Source organism: Rhinopithecus bieti, unplaced genomic scaffold (assembly GCF_001698545.2).
Source record: "Rhinopithecus bieti isolate Rb0 unplaced genomic scaffold, ASM169854v2 scaffold_35730, whole genome shotgun sequence".
NCBI classification, from domain to species: Eukaryota; Metazoa; Chordata; class Mammalia; order Primates; family Cercopithecidae; genus Rhinopithecus; species Rhinopithecus bieti.
This window is the reverse complement of record NW_016815070.1, coordinates 694,927-708,389: the sequence shown is the minus strand read 5'-3', so window position 1 is coordinate 708,389 and position 13,463 is coordinate 694,927. Positions and strand designations below refer to the sequence as shown.

General features: G+C 42.0%; 1 protein-coding gene across 2 annotated transcripts in view; it reads right to left on the bottom strand.

Annotated features, from left to right (window-relative positions):
- CACNA2D3 (calcium voltage-gated channel auxiliary subunit alpha2delta 3) overlaps positions 1-13,463 on the bottom strand; it is a 753,656-nt gene that overhangs the window by 99,810 nt on the left and 640,383 nt on the right. For both annotated transcript variants that reach the window (XM_017852939.1, XM_017852941.1), the window contains one exon: positions 783-844. In XM_017852939.1, the coding sequence (XP_017708428.1) occupies positions 783-844 (62 nt within the window). The remainder of the gene's footprint in view (positions 1-782; positions 845-13,463) is intronic.

Sequence of the window (13,463 nt, the reverse complement as noted above, 5' to 3'; positions counted from 1 at the left end):
AAAATTGAGGGGAAGTTGGCTCTTTTTTATCTACTTTATGTTGTCATTAAATAGTAATGACATCTTTTTAAGATCTCAAATCTTTTGGTAACTAAAAATATAATTATGTAATTATTTAATATAAATTCATTAATTCTCAATGACTTTAAAAAACCCCTGTCTGTCTGCTTAGTTTATAGTTTCCTAAAGTATTTTAATTTAAGGGATGATAAATGATTCTAACATTTATTCTTGGGCAGATGGAAGCAACTTATCAGTGGCCCTTTCTACCAAATTACTCAACAAATACCACCGAGATGACTTAGCACAGAGAGCACAGCAAAAAGAAAAAAATGTTCCCAGGTTCTCCAAGGTAGACCCTGTGAACAAAGAAGTCAGATATATGTTTTGGAGAAACTAGTTACGTAAAGGGTTTCACAATTTTGATAATGAGATTCATAAGTAAGTAACCAGGCACGACCATACGATTAGGAGAAAGTCAGTATGAAAATCACACAAAAGGCCCCAATACTTAAAAGAAAAACTCCTTTGGAAGGTCACTATCTTGATGCCACAATTAAAGCTGTTCCTAGGAGCAAATTCCCTGCTTTGCTCAGCATGTGGTGTCTAACATGCTGACAGCCCTTTATTTTGCAATGAAATGAAAGGTAATCTGAGCAGCCGGCAGTTCTTTTTACAAACATTCATCGGAAATCTGGCACTTTTAGGCTCCAGGTACCCAAATGTGAACACCTGTATAATAACAGTGTCACTAATGCTTCAAGATGCCGATTATAACTTACCTGTCTGCTGGCAGTCCAGAACTTCCTTTGGAAAAATTCAAGTTTCATCTGAATGCCTACAGCTGGGACAAGTTATAAATAAGGCATTAGTGATCCCTTTACACAATTATTTAAGATTATCATTGAAAATTATCCATCATGGCAAGAAGCTGATATAAGCATATAAAATAAAATGTACAGTGAAGCATACAACTAAAACATTTTATCTCTCAGGTAAAGAATTCTCAAGTTTACCTGCACTCATAGAACTCTCGATACAAGACAAACAGCACAGTGTAGATGGCTCTAAGGAGACATGTTACTTTGGCGTTTCTAAAATTCATATACTTGCACCCCTGCCCCATCCCCACCCCAACACAACCTGAGAAGAGGAAAGAAAAAAATTCAAAAGATCACTATTACGTCAGTTCCTGTATCAGCTATTACTGTTTGAACTTGCATGTCTAAAATGTGTACTCTGCATGTATTTTTGAGACGTAACATTTGAAAAGCAGTTGTCATGAGGCTGGTATTCAGAAGTGAGTCACTTCACTATAATGTGACTTAGTTTAACTGGCCTCCTAGAGTCCACATCTCAAGGTTCTTCTCTCCCATGGAACTTTGGTAAAATTATGTAATTTTTTCTTTGTCTGTGAAAAGCTTCCTAAAGCAACAGTGAATGCTAGTTCTAGTGACAGAAACAGCCAAAAAGAGAAGAGGTTAAGAATGTGACTTGGAACTTAGGGAAGTGAAATTTAGTGGAACCTCAAAACTATAACATGAGGAAGTTCATCTTATTTTTCTCCACGAAGCCCAAACCACTTGAAAGACTTGAAACCATCTCAGGAGGTAAAATGGAAAAACGGCAAAATGCTCCTCAGTTGGTGGGAAAACTTGAGAGGCGTTCGGCAGAGTGAGACTACAGGAAATACTGAATTCCCTGGAGCACGTCATTTACCCCAGCGCAGTTTTGCAAACTTTAGTCTGCTGCACACAACCTCCCAATTTTTGCCATATCTGCATACCACCAATACTCTTATCTATTTTTCCACATTTCTTTCTTTTGCTTAAAGACCTACAGTAATTCAACCTAAATAACACTGGAACACCCATCAAAAGAAATACACAATTGTAAGGAAAAAAATCACTTAAATACTCTTAAAATTTTGCGTGCCACTATATTGGACCTCCTATTTGGGTAATCATAGTTGTGCTGGCTTCAGGAACTTGGAGATTCATAAAGGTCTCGGGCTGTTGTTACCCTGATAACTATCAAGGGCATTTCTACTTCCTAAAGAAATTGTTGAAGCAAGCCCTGAGAGTAAAGGTTAACTGGGTGTGTACCTTGGGAGAGATTTGCCATCTGTGTTTGGACTTAGAATTTCAGACTCTAGGATAAAGACTAGAGCAGTGCATGGCTGTAATGTGCAGAATATGAAAAGCTTCTGAAATGCACCATGTCGGTGTCCCAGGATCATTCTGCTCTGCCCTTAGTGTCCTTTGTTCTCTGGAACACAACTTCCCCAAGAATGAGGATCTGTTCTTGCTCCCTGCTGGACCCCTGCCCCCAGCAAGATGCTGACTACACAGATGACCCATCAGTATATGCTTGCTTTTTAAAAAAGCTTCCAAGTGATATTATAGTCAGCAGTTAGAGAGAAATATAGAAGAATAACAGCTGTGTGAATTGTTTGTTTGTTTGAGACAGAGTCTCACTCTGTTGTCCAGGCTAGGGTGCAGTGGTATGATCTCAGCTCACCACTGAGAAAATTTTTCTTTTGTTTTCATGGAGAAAAATAAGATGAACCTCTGCTTCCTGGATTCAAGTGATTCTCATGACTCAGCCTCCCTAGTAGCTGGGATTACAGGCGTGCACCACCACACCTGGCTAATTTTTGTATTTTTTGTAGAGATGAAGTTTCACCATGTTGGCCAGGCTGATCTCTAACTCCTGGGCTCAAGTGACCTGCCTGCCTCAAACTCCCAAAGTGCTGGGATTACAGGTGTGAGCCATGTGGCTAGCTTGGGTACGTTTCATAAGTGTCCCAGATGATTCCCACGCACAGCCAAGGTGGAGGATGGCTTTAGTAAATCAGCTGTTGGGGATCTACTGTGATGCAGGCCACTTGGCCAGACTATACAACACAAGCTGTTCTTCCCGGCATTGGAGGACGTTTCAGAGAATGCCTGAAGGAAGCTGATCTTCAGTCTGATGGCGGTTGGCTGCATTTCAAATAAATCTCATCTTCCAAATGCCTGACAGGCCAGGGTGCAGGATGCGAAACAGGGTCCGGGCTGAACTCTGATCAGATGCACTGGCAGGCGGGGGTGAGTGCTGGGCTTGGAACAAGTATCTCCGGTTTCACCAAAGACAGGCAGGGGCTGGCTGAAAACTGACTTCAGAGGAGAGGCCTCGAAATTGTTGTGACAACCAATAACTGGTATCTAAGAGGAGGGTGGGAAATGAGTTCATGTGTCCTCCTCTGTGTGCCTCTTTACAGCTCCCCTCCCGCAGTGCTCCCCGGCCAGCCCCCACCAGGCTGTCAGGCAGAGAGTAAGGCTAAGGCCACATCTCAGAGCCAAGGGCAAGCTGCAAGGCCTTACAGGGTAGAGCATCAGGACTGCATGAAAGAGTCACTCCAGGGTAGCCTTTCCATGGTGCTTCTCCCTCCAACAGCCCAGAGCTATCTTGGGCCCACCTGTCATCTCCTGAGCTTCCATGAGTCTCCCGATGCCCTTTCGGAGACCCCCACCCCTGTTCTCTGGTTGAGCCCTCATCTTCACCTCCCTGATGAAGCCAGCTGCTCCCCTCTGGGTGTTTATCCATCTCACATACTTGCAGCCTGCTCTCATCTGCCCCTGTCGGTCACTCTACCCCAGCTCCTTGGGGTGCTTTCATCTTTTCTCATGAGTCAGTCCCTCCATCCCATTAATCATGCAGGCTGCTTCTCTCTGATCTCTCTCCAGCAGGCTGCATCCTCGTCCTGGTCCTGATGCCCTGAACTAGACACTGCTTCCCTCCCTCCTCACTCACACCCCCGCCTGTGCCATGAAGTTGTTGCCCAAAGGCTCCTGGATAGTCCCGGCTGCAATTGTTCTGCTAGTTTTGACCTAGCTGTGCTCCTGCTGGCTGACCTCATCCCCTTTCCAGTAACACTGGCCCCTGGCTTCCTGTGGCATATCTGGGGTTTGCAGTGTTTTACCCATAAGTTAACATACTCTCCTATGATTAAGAGACTCACAATTTCATTGATGGATCAACTTCACGACCATTTGTTCAGTGGGTACTAACCTCTACACTGGGTACTAAGCTCCCTCCATGTCCAGTTGAGGAGTAGATCCATTGTAAAAGCTACACTAGAGGCATAAAGAACCAGAGCATGCAAAGAATGGGGCTGACTTGGCCTGGGGGGCACTGGTGAGAGCTTTGTGTAAGGTGAGGAATGGAGAGCCCACTCACAGAACAGTAGGAAGCTAGGGAAGATGGCAATCCAAATGGAGGAAACACGAAGGGAGGGAAAGGGAGAGAACCTTTTTAAAGACCATCATTTGTTCAGAGGCTTGAGAAGAATGGGAACGGGACCCAGTTGCTCAGGCTGAGGTCAAATGGCAAAAGGTCTTGAATGTCAGGCCAAAGCTTCAAGAGTATCATGTAGGCCAGAGATTGGTCCAATGGGCAAATCCAGCCTCTTTTTGTAAATAAAGTTTTCTTGCAGCACAGTCACACTAATTGGTTTGCATACTGTCTATGACTCCAATGGCAGAGCTGAGTAGTTTTAATTGAGACTGCATGGCCCACAAAACCTCAGTTATTTACTATTGGTCCTTTACAGAAAAAGTATTCTGACATCTGCTATTGGTGCCATTGAAGGTCTTTAGTATCGAAGTGGCAGGACCAGGTTTATATTTTTAGAAAGTCCACTCTGAAAGCTTGCAGAGGAAGTGCTAGGGAAAGGGTCTGTAAAATGGGAAATGGGAGAATGAGTGTAAGGGATCGAGAGTAATGGGATTGAGCTAATTATTTCTTAAGAGTGAAAATGATTTAAAGTGCAAAAAACAAGGCAACAAAAAAATAAGAATACCCCTCTCCCCCAACAGACAAGCAAATAAACAAAAATACTTAAGGGAATCCTATGGCCAGCTATATTTAGAAAACAAATATATCACCTGCCACAAACAGAAGTGTAGCTTCCTTTCACTATTTTCCTTTGTTTTGGTCCACATTTTTCTTTTTCGACCTTTATCAGAGAAAACACGACTACTTCAGTGAGTCCCACTCTCTCCTTTCAGCTCCCACATAACCTAAATGGAACCTGAGACATTTGTCAAGCCCATCTATTTTGTTCTTTCAGCAACATTTCAAGCCGTAACAGTACACTGATTTAAGTTATCCTTGCTAATTTAATAAGGAAAACAAAGACAGCAAATGCTTTTGTGAAACTCAAGTCCCAAGGAGAGTTACAGAAAATAAAATCACCATTCCTGAGGTTTGTAATATTTTAGACAGTCTAGAAAATCATCAACATATTTCCCTGGAGGTCACAGTGCTCCTTCAATCTGATTACAGATGCCCCAGGGCTCCCTCCCTGCTGGGAATCTTCATCACATAGATAGAGACAAAGTCCCTTTACACAACTGCATCTGTTGATATCTTACACACCACCCAGGAACACAACCAATCCAGAAAATATTATCCCATAGGATCCTTCCCAATGTGTCAGTATGGGGTGAGCCTCCTAGGACAGTGACCCCAAGATGCTGGGAAGGTCTTTGGAAATCAACAAAACAGCAAAATTATTGTTATAAGAATTGTCATCTCAAAGAGCCCAGAATCTTTTCATATGAAATATTCAGGCATCTGAAGCACTGACGTCTCTTTTGAACTATCCATGTGACTGTTCTCACAACTCCTCTCAATACTCTAAGAAGGCTTGACTACAGATATTGAAACTTCAATAAAGGATCTTCCTTCCAGACTTCCTCTTTTCCCAACTGTTTAACTTCCTTCCTATCTACTTTTACCCTCCCTTCTTCCAGTCCTTTCTCTCATGTTTATCAGAAACCCAGTATATGCTGGGTGATAGGTGTATTGACAAAAAGATGTGAGAGACACAACCGCCAGGGGTAGAGGCCTGGGGAGAGCAGCGAAATCACCGAAGAGAGATTCACACTTCAGCATCCCCAGAGCTGACAGAAATGAACGCAGGGCATCATCCAAGCTCCAAAATACATAGACCATTTGATTTGTAGAATGCCAGTGATCAGCATATTTGAATCTAGGGACAGGCTAGAATGCTCTGATCCTGTGCTGTCCAAATTGGTGGCCATTAGTTACATGTGGCTATTTAAATAAAAATTAATTAAAATTAAATAATAGTCATAATTCAGTTCCTTAGTTAACACTAGTTAGATGTCAAGTGCTCAACAGCCACAGGGGGCTAGAGGCTATGGTACTGGACCATGCAGATCTAGAACATTTCCATCATTGCAGAGACCTTTATTGGATGATGACCAGTGATCCTAGAAGGAACCATAGAAAAGAACTGGACCATAGCACTCCTTAAGGATAGAAGGTACAGTTCTCCACAAACCTGTTCATACTACCACTCCCCAGAGGTAGAAGAAATGAGATGACTTAGGTATAGGGGGTTTAGAGCAAACAGGACTGCCAGCATGAGACAACCTGGACTTACAAGGGGAAGTTGGTAATGAGTTTGAACGAACCCTAAAGAAATCAATGCAACAACCACCCTCAAGATTTATTTATTTTGCTTTATAAAACTTGAGACTACAAATTACATTTGCAGTGCTATTATGTTTAATGCATTCAAGATGAAATCATGCATGCATCTCATATCATGTTAATAGACATGCATTCAAGTGTAATCTGAAACTCACGAAATAACAATGTTACATATAAAATTAGAAATAAAACAACTTTTTTCATATTGTATTCATTTAGAAATAATTTTCCCTGGGGTTGGCCTCAACTTGCAACATACTGGAGGGGCACAGATCCGGTCTGTAAAATAGTGCTCACTATACCTGGCACACAAGCTCACCCAAACACCCCTATTTCCATTTGTCCAGCCCTCCAAGTCCATACAGTATATTCACATACACACAGAGAGCTCATCCAAAAGGCAGAAAAACAATCCTGCCACCATCAGTGAACTCCAATCAGGAATTGTTTTGCTGGGAGAACTGATTGCAAACCCTATTTTTAAGATCACTGCTGTGTCCCCTTGGGTATGTCACTTTACCTCTCTGTCTCCACCAATAAGAGTTGCACCAGCTCTAGCTTCTGAGCAGAACTTTTGTGGGACAAAAATCAATGAGAGTAAATAAAATCATGGGTATTAAAACACTCTAACTAGTTGATAGCGTTGTCATCATTCATGTTGTGATTTGCTCCTAGAGCTTTTATTCTTTATTCTTGTGTTTCATGGCTAATATATCTTTCATGCCAATCATGTTGAGAGTGAGCAGAAAATTCACCTATGACCAAGGCAAACTGTCCACTACTAGAAATGTTCCTTAGAGTGTTGTATCAGTGAGTAAATGCATTACAAAGTCATGCTATCAGCCAAGCAGGCTCTTACAGAATGAATCTTTTTCCTTTAGGATTAAGGAAAAGTGTGCTACACCATTCAAAACCTGTGCTATGGTTTGAATGCTGCTCTTCTCTGAAACTCACGTTGAAATTTGACCCCTAATGCAGCAGTATTACGAGGTGGCACCTTTAAGAGGTGATTGGGTCCTGAGGACTCTGCCCTCATGAAAGGATTAATCTATTAATAGATTAATGGGTTAACAGATTAATGAGTCATTATGAGAGTGAGACTGGTGGCTTTACAGGAAGAGGGAGAGAGACCTGAGTGAGCACACTCAGTCCCCTCACCATGCGATGCCCTGTGCCTCTCTGGGACTCTGCAGAGCCCCCACCAGCAAGGCCCTCACCACGGGGGGCCCCTTGAACTTGGACTTCTCAGCCTCTGAGAAGAGGCTTTAAGAAGTGAATTCCCTTTCTTTACAAGTTACCCTGTTTCTACCACTCTGTTAAAAGCAAATGAAAACAGAAGAAGACGCCCTGTCACTCACCCCTTCTGGAATTGTGATCACTCATGCATACTCAGGACAAGGTTAGAAAGGTCGGGGTACAGAACTCAAGAAGACTGCTGTCCATGATACTGGTGCCATCAGCTTCCTGTGCACATCAATCAGACCACCTGCCCACAAAACTTCTCAATGACCTGGCTACTGCTGGACAATTGCAAATGTGGACAATTATTTCACTGTGGTGTCCAGGCAGAGAAACAGATTCAAGAGCTGCCTTGCATTGCCTTGTTCTACAAACAGGATATTTTCTTCCAACAGATTCCATGGGTAGGAATATAGTAGAAAATTGTAGCTTCATTAGAGGAAATACAACTACAACAAGTTAATAATACATAAAATACCTGCTAAGGATTTCCCATGTATTTCAGCTCTTAGGAGTCAAGTGACTTTTCTCAAAACCCGAATTATACAAATAAATGCTCATCCAGATCATCAGCCTCCTAGGTGGTCATATTTCTTAATCAGGGCACTGGGTATTTTTACATGTCTTGGTTAATATCTCTTACCCAGTCTCACCCCCACTTTGACAGTCTCTAAATTTTTATTTCTTTGTGCACCATGGCAAAGATTGCTAGCAGTGATAGTAACAAGGCCTGGCATGTTTGGATTCCAACTTGTCTTAGTTAACGGTCAATGGTAATAGCCATTACCCAAGCCACGTTTGCTTAAATGTTTTCTTCTGTTTGTTTTCAAAACAGTTAATTGCGAATAGAACTAACAATGAATCTGAATGTCATTTTTTGGGAATATTTCACTATTAACCCAGGGTTTGGAATAAGGCCACTGTTCTGGAGCATCAAGGAAAATAACTCCAACCTTCTTTACATCAAATATGAGCCCACTCCAGAGGTCTGTTGGTGTCCAAGATAAATGACTTACCACATGAATAACAATTTAAAACTGCAATGTGAATTAGGACATAACTCATCTGTTAAATATTTCATGTGAAGATGTTAATGAATTGCATGATGGAATGTTGGACAAAAAAGACAACTGAAATCCTGGGACTAATTTGGGCAAAACTGAGAACAGAGTATCCTCGGGAAGATGAGGGGGAAGGAAGGGAAGGCAGCTACACTCTTTTCCCCCTGGGGATCAGGCTGGCAAATTCAAAAGCTTTCTTAGAATATTATAGGCAAGGGAGAATGATCAGCAACAACCTTTGGAGAAATATTTAGATCAAAGCAATATGCATTTGTTGTAATCTTGGTAAAGCCTGAACATTAATCTCCAAGCTACGGTATTATTTCAGAAATTAGAAAAAAAAAAAATTCTCAGAGCAGCAGAAACACCTCATTATTTTAGCCTAGTCTAAGTGAAGAAATATAATGATAAAAGGGGAGGAGGTATTTTAAATGTAACCCCTAAAAGATTGCATATTTCACTTCTGAAGCATTCCCTGTGGTATGAGGGGTTGGTAATCTTTCTTATACATGCTTTTAAATAACAAAGAGCTCCATGATATATATCTGTGGTGACAGAGATGGAGGAGAAATAGCTCACATTATCACTCCATTGACAAGGCTATAGCAGAAGATTTTCTCTGCTGAGGAGGCCTATTTTAATCTGTAACCATCCCTACCTGCTGCCTGTGACTGGCTTCTGGGAATGTGTGTAGGAAGGCCTGATCCATTTGGCCACACATTTCTTTCATAATCACTTTATTTTTTTTTTTTTCTGTCCTGTCAGAGCTTCTCAAAACAGTCACCTTTGGTAAGTGGAGTAAATGACAATTATAAATGTTTCCTCCATTTGGGTTCTAATTACTTGACTGGATTGATGTTGAAAAGAATTAGCAGGGTTGTGGAATGGAATAATAATTTTCTTTTCACCCCTGAGGTAATCTGGAAGCATTTTTCCAGACTTCATCTGAAGAAACCTATATTCCCTCAGCTTTCCCAGGCTGCCGGAGCTAGCATCAAATAGTTTTTGTCAAATCATTCTATGCTCACAAAGCTTTTCAAATAATATTATTTCAATAAAATTTTCAAGCCAATACATTTTTAGAGTCAATTCCCACCCTTTCAACCTTTCAGAACAAAACATTTAAGCCTCAGGCTTCATTGTATTTTAATCAGGGCTGCACAAATCAATGTCCTTTAAAAAATTATAAGCTTCCAAGTTATAGCTCCCTAGTTAATAATTTCTTATTAGGTCACCACCTAATAACAGTTACCAAAGAGACCATAACAAAATTGGGGGTCAAGTTTCTAAACATTTCCAAACCAATAATAGAACAGCCACATATAGTTGCCAAACATCTCTGAGTTGGATGTTTATGACTGTATTTAATATAAAATAGCACTAAAATCTCCACGTGGGCAGTCCACAGAGCTGGAGGGATGCCTGCAAACCCTCTGATTGTCAGGCTCATGTTACAGGGCACGGAGATGGAGAAGAACTTGTCCAAGCACACCCAGCTCCCTGGAGGGACCTGAGTCCCCTGTGGAGCTCCCAAACTCAAATTCCCTCCAGAGCTGAGAGGGAACTGTGGTGAACTGAACACCACCCTGTGTCGCAGTCTCCAGGGAACTGCAGAGCTCAGCTTGGCTCAACTAGTACCTTGTGAAACACAAGACTCAATATATAGACAGTTCATTTGAAAAACTGACAGCACTCTAATAGGATTGCCAGATAAAGAGTTTTTTTGTTGATGCAAGATCTTGCTCTGTTGCCCAGGCTGGAGTGCAGTGGCGTGATCATGGCTCACTGCAGCCTCGACCTCCCAGGCTCAGGCGATTATCCCACCATAGTCTCCCAAGTAGCTAGGACTACAGGCATGTCGATTAATTTTTGTGTTTTTTGTAAAGACAGGGTTTTGCCATGTTGCCTAGGCAGGTCTCTAACTCCTGGGTTCAAGCAATCCTCCCACCTTGGCCTCCCAAAGTGCTGAGATTACAAGTGTGAGCCACCATGCCAGGCAGATAAAATATTTTTGGTTTACTAAATCTGGCAGCTCCAGGCTGGGGGTCATACAGAACATCCCCAGGCAATGACCTGGGGTGATCTCTGTTGTGTACTTAGCCCTGAGAGAATTGAGACAGTTTGCGTCCTGCAGCTTAACTGTTAGGACTGGGGACCAAAGCCACCTCCATCAACATGACTTTCATGACTTTGCTATTAGTTCTAGAAAATTCTTGCCCAGAAAGATAATAACTATTGCTTTACTCAGGAGAGGTCCCAATCCCAACAAGATCCCTACATTGGAAGACCTGCCCATCCAGACTCCAAAATGCTGTAAATATCCACCTGGCTTCCCCTTTCTGAGACACTTCTACGACTATCAAGGTTGTATTCTCCCTTACTGCTGTAGGGAATAAACTGACTTTGAGCTAAAAATATTCTTTAAAAAAATAGAGGTAGGGTCTTGCTCTGTCACCCAGGCTGGAATGCAGCAGCACAACCATAGCTCCAACTGCAGCCTCCAACTCCTGGGCTCAGGCAGTCCTCCTGCCTCAGCCTCCCGAGCAGCTGGGATTATAGGTTGGAGCCACCACACCCATCCGATACATGGAATACTCTGCTGGTTTTCTTGTCAGCAGTTAAACCTGCTTCTTCATAGTATTTATCAATATTTGACATAAAGTGATATTTTATATTATTTATTTATTGTGTTTCATCCCCATCCAACTAGAGGTTGAGGCTCTTTGTTTACTGCTGTATTCCCTGTACCTAGAGAAGCTCCCAGCGTAGGCAGGCACTTGTGAAACACACGGGGTGGTTGCATGTGATGTGGATGGAGATATCAATTATTCTCAGGGAGTTTGGTCTCTCCAGAGATCTACCTCTGCCATCCATGTGGTCTGGACTCTGTCCCAAGAGCAAGAGAGAGCAATGAAAAAGTTCTCATCAGGGGAAGGAAGGATTTGAGACAAAAACAGATTTGTGCTTTGGGAAAATCTACAGGGGAAGTTGCTGGGATGCATGGTTTGTGTCTAGGAGACTGCATAGGGGTCAAGAGTGCTCATCCTACCAGGTGAGAGATGACAGATGGACTTGCATGGAGCAATGGGTACTGGGGATGGAGAAGTATGATCTTGTTTCTAACCCCTCCTGACTGGGTGAAGCCTGGAACCCCTGAGTTTGCCAAAGACCCATCAGTTGCATCTGAATCTGGCCAGATACAGCACTTCCCCACCAGCCCTTCCTAACACACACACCAGACCTCAAGGCTCTGTCATATTAATTTGATAAATTTGAACATGCTTTTGCTTCCAAATAAATTATTTAATGAAGCATACTTCTCTGCTCACCAGGTATGTCTCGAAATTACCTAAGACTTATTCCATGATGAAAATCATTTTAGGGTTGGGTGTGGCAGTTCACACCTGTAATCCCAGCACTTTAGGAGGCTGAGATGGGAGGATTGCTTGAAGTTAGGAGTTCAAGACCAGCCTGAGCAACAGAATGAGACCACATCTCTACAAAAAAATTTTTTAAAATTAGCTGGGTGCAGTGGCGTACACCTATCGTCTAAGTTCCGCAGGAAGAATACCTGAGCCCAGGAGTTTGAGGCTGCATTGAGCTATGATTGTGCCACTGAATTCCAGTCTGGGGTATAGAAACCCTGTCTCTCTAAAAAAAAAAAAGAAAATTATTTTATAACGTGATTCATAGGAATATCACATAGTAATAATAGCAGTAGTAATAATAATAATTAATCCCATTTATGAAGCCCTCTAGTATGTGCCAGGTGTCTGCTAGAAGCTTAAAAAACTTTATTGCTAATCCTAATAACACCCTGCAAACTTGATATTGGAGAAGAGCAAGGGTCATAGAAGAAAGTTATGGGCCTCAAGTCTCCTACTAAGAAGTTACCTTCACCCCTGTTTTCAACCTATACAGCAAAGGCAAAGAGGTTTCCATAACTGTAAGATGTAGTGTGCTCCCGGTGTTCTTTTCTGTCAGATAAAATGCAAACTGGAGGTATCAGGGTAAGTCATTTACTACCTAAACACTGTAGAATATTTGCACCAATTAATGCATCTAAATATTCAAATTGGTTCTGTCTTCCCCTAGGTAATGATGACTGATTTGCTTACGTGATTAGGCTATTACCTTAAGATTACTCTGAGAACTAATTACCTAAACTGGAGGTAGAGTTAAAGAACTCTCCAGTAAGAAATAGGAACACTTTTACACTGTTGGTGGGATTGTAAACTATTTCAACCATTATGGAAAACAGTATGGCGATTCCTCAGGGATCTAGAACTAGAAGTACCATATGACCCAGCCATCCCACTACTGGGCATATACCCAAAGGATTGTAAATCATGCTGCTATAAAGACACATGTACATGTATGTTCATTGCGGCACTATTCACAATAGCAAAGACTTGGAATCAACCCAAATGTCCATCAGTGACAGACTGGATTAAGAAAATGTGGCACATACACACCGTGGAATACTATGCAGCCATAAAAAAGGATGAGTTTGTGTCCTTTGTAGGGACATGGATGCAGCTGGAAACCATCATTCTTAGCAAACTATCACAAGAACAGAAAACCAAATACCGCATGTTCTCACTCATAGGTGGGAACTGAACAATGAGATCACTTGGACTCGGGAAGGGGAACATCACA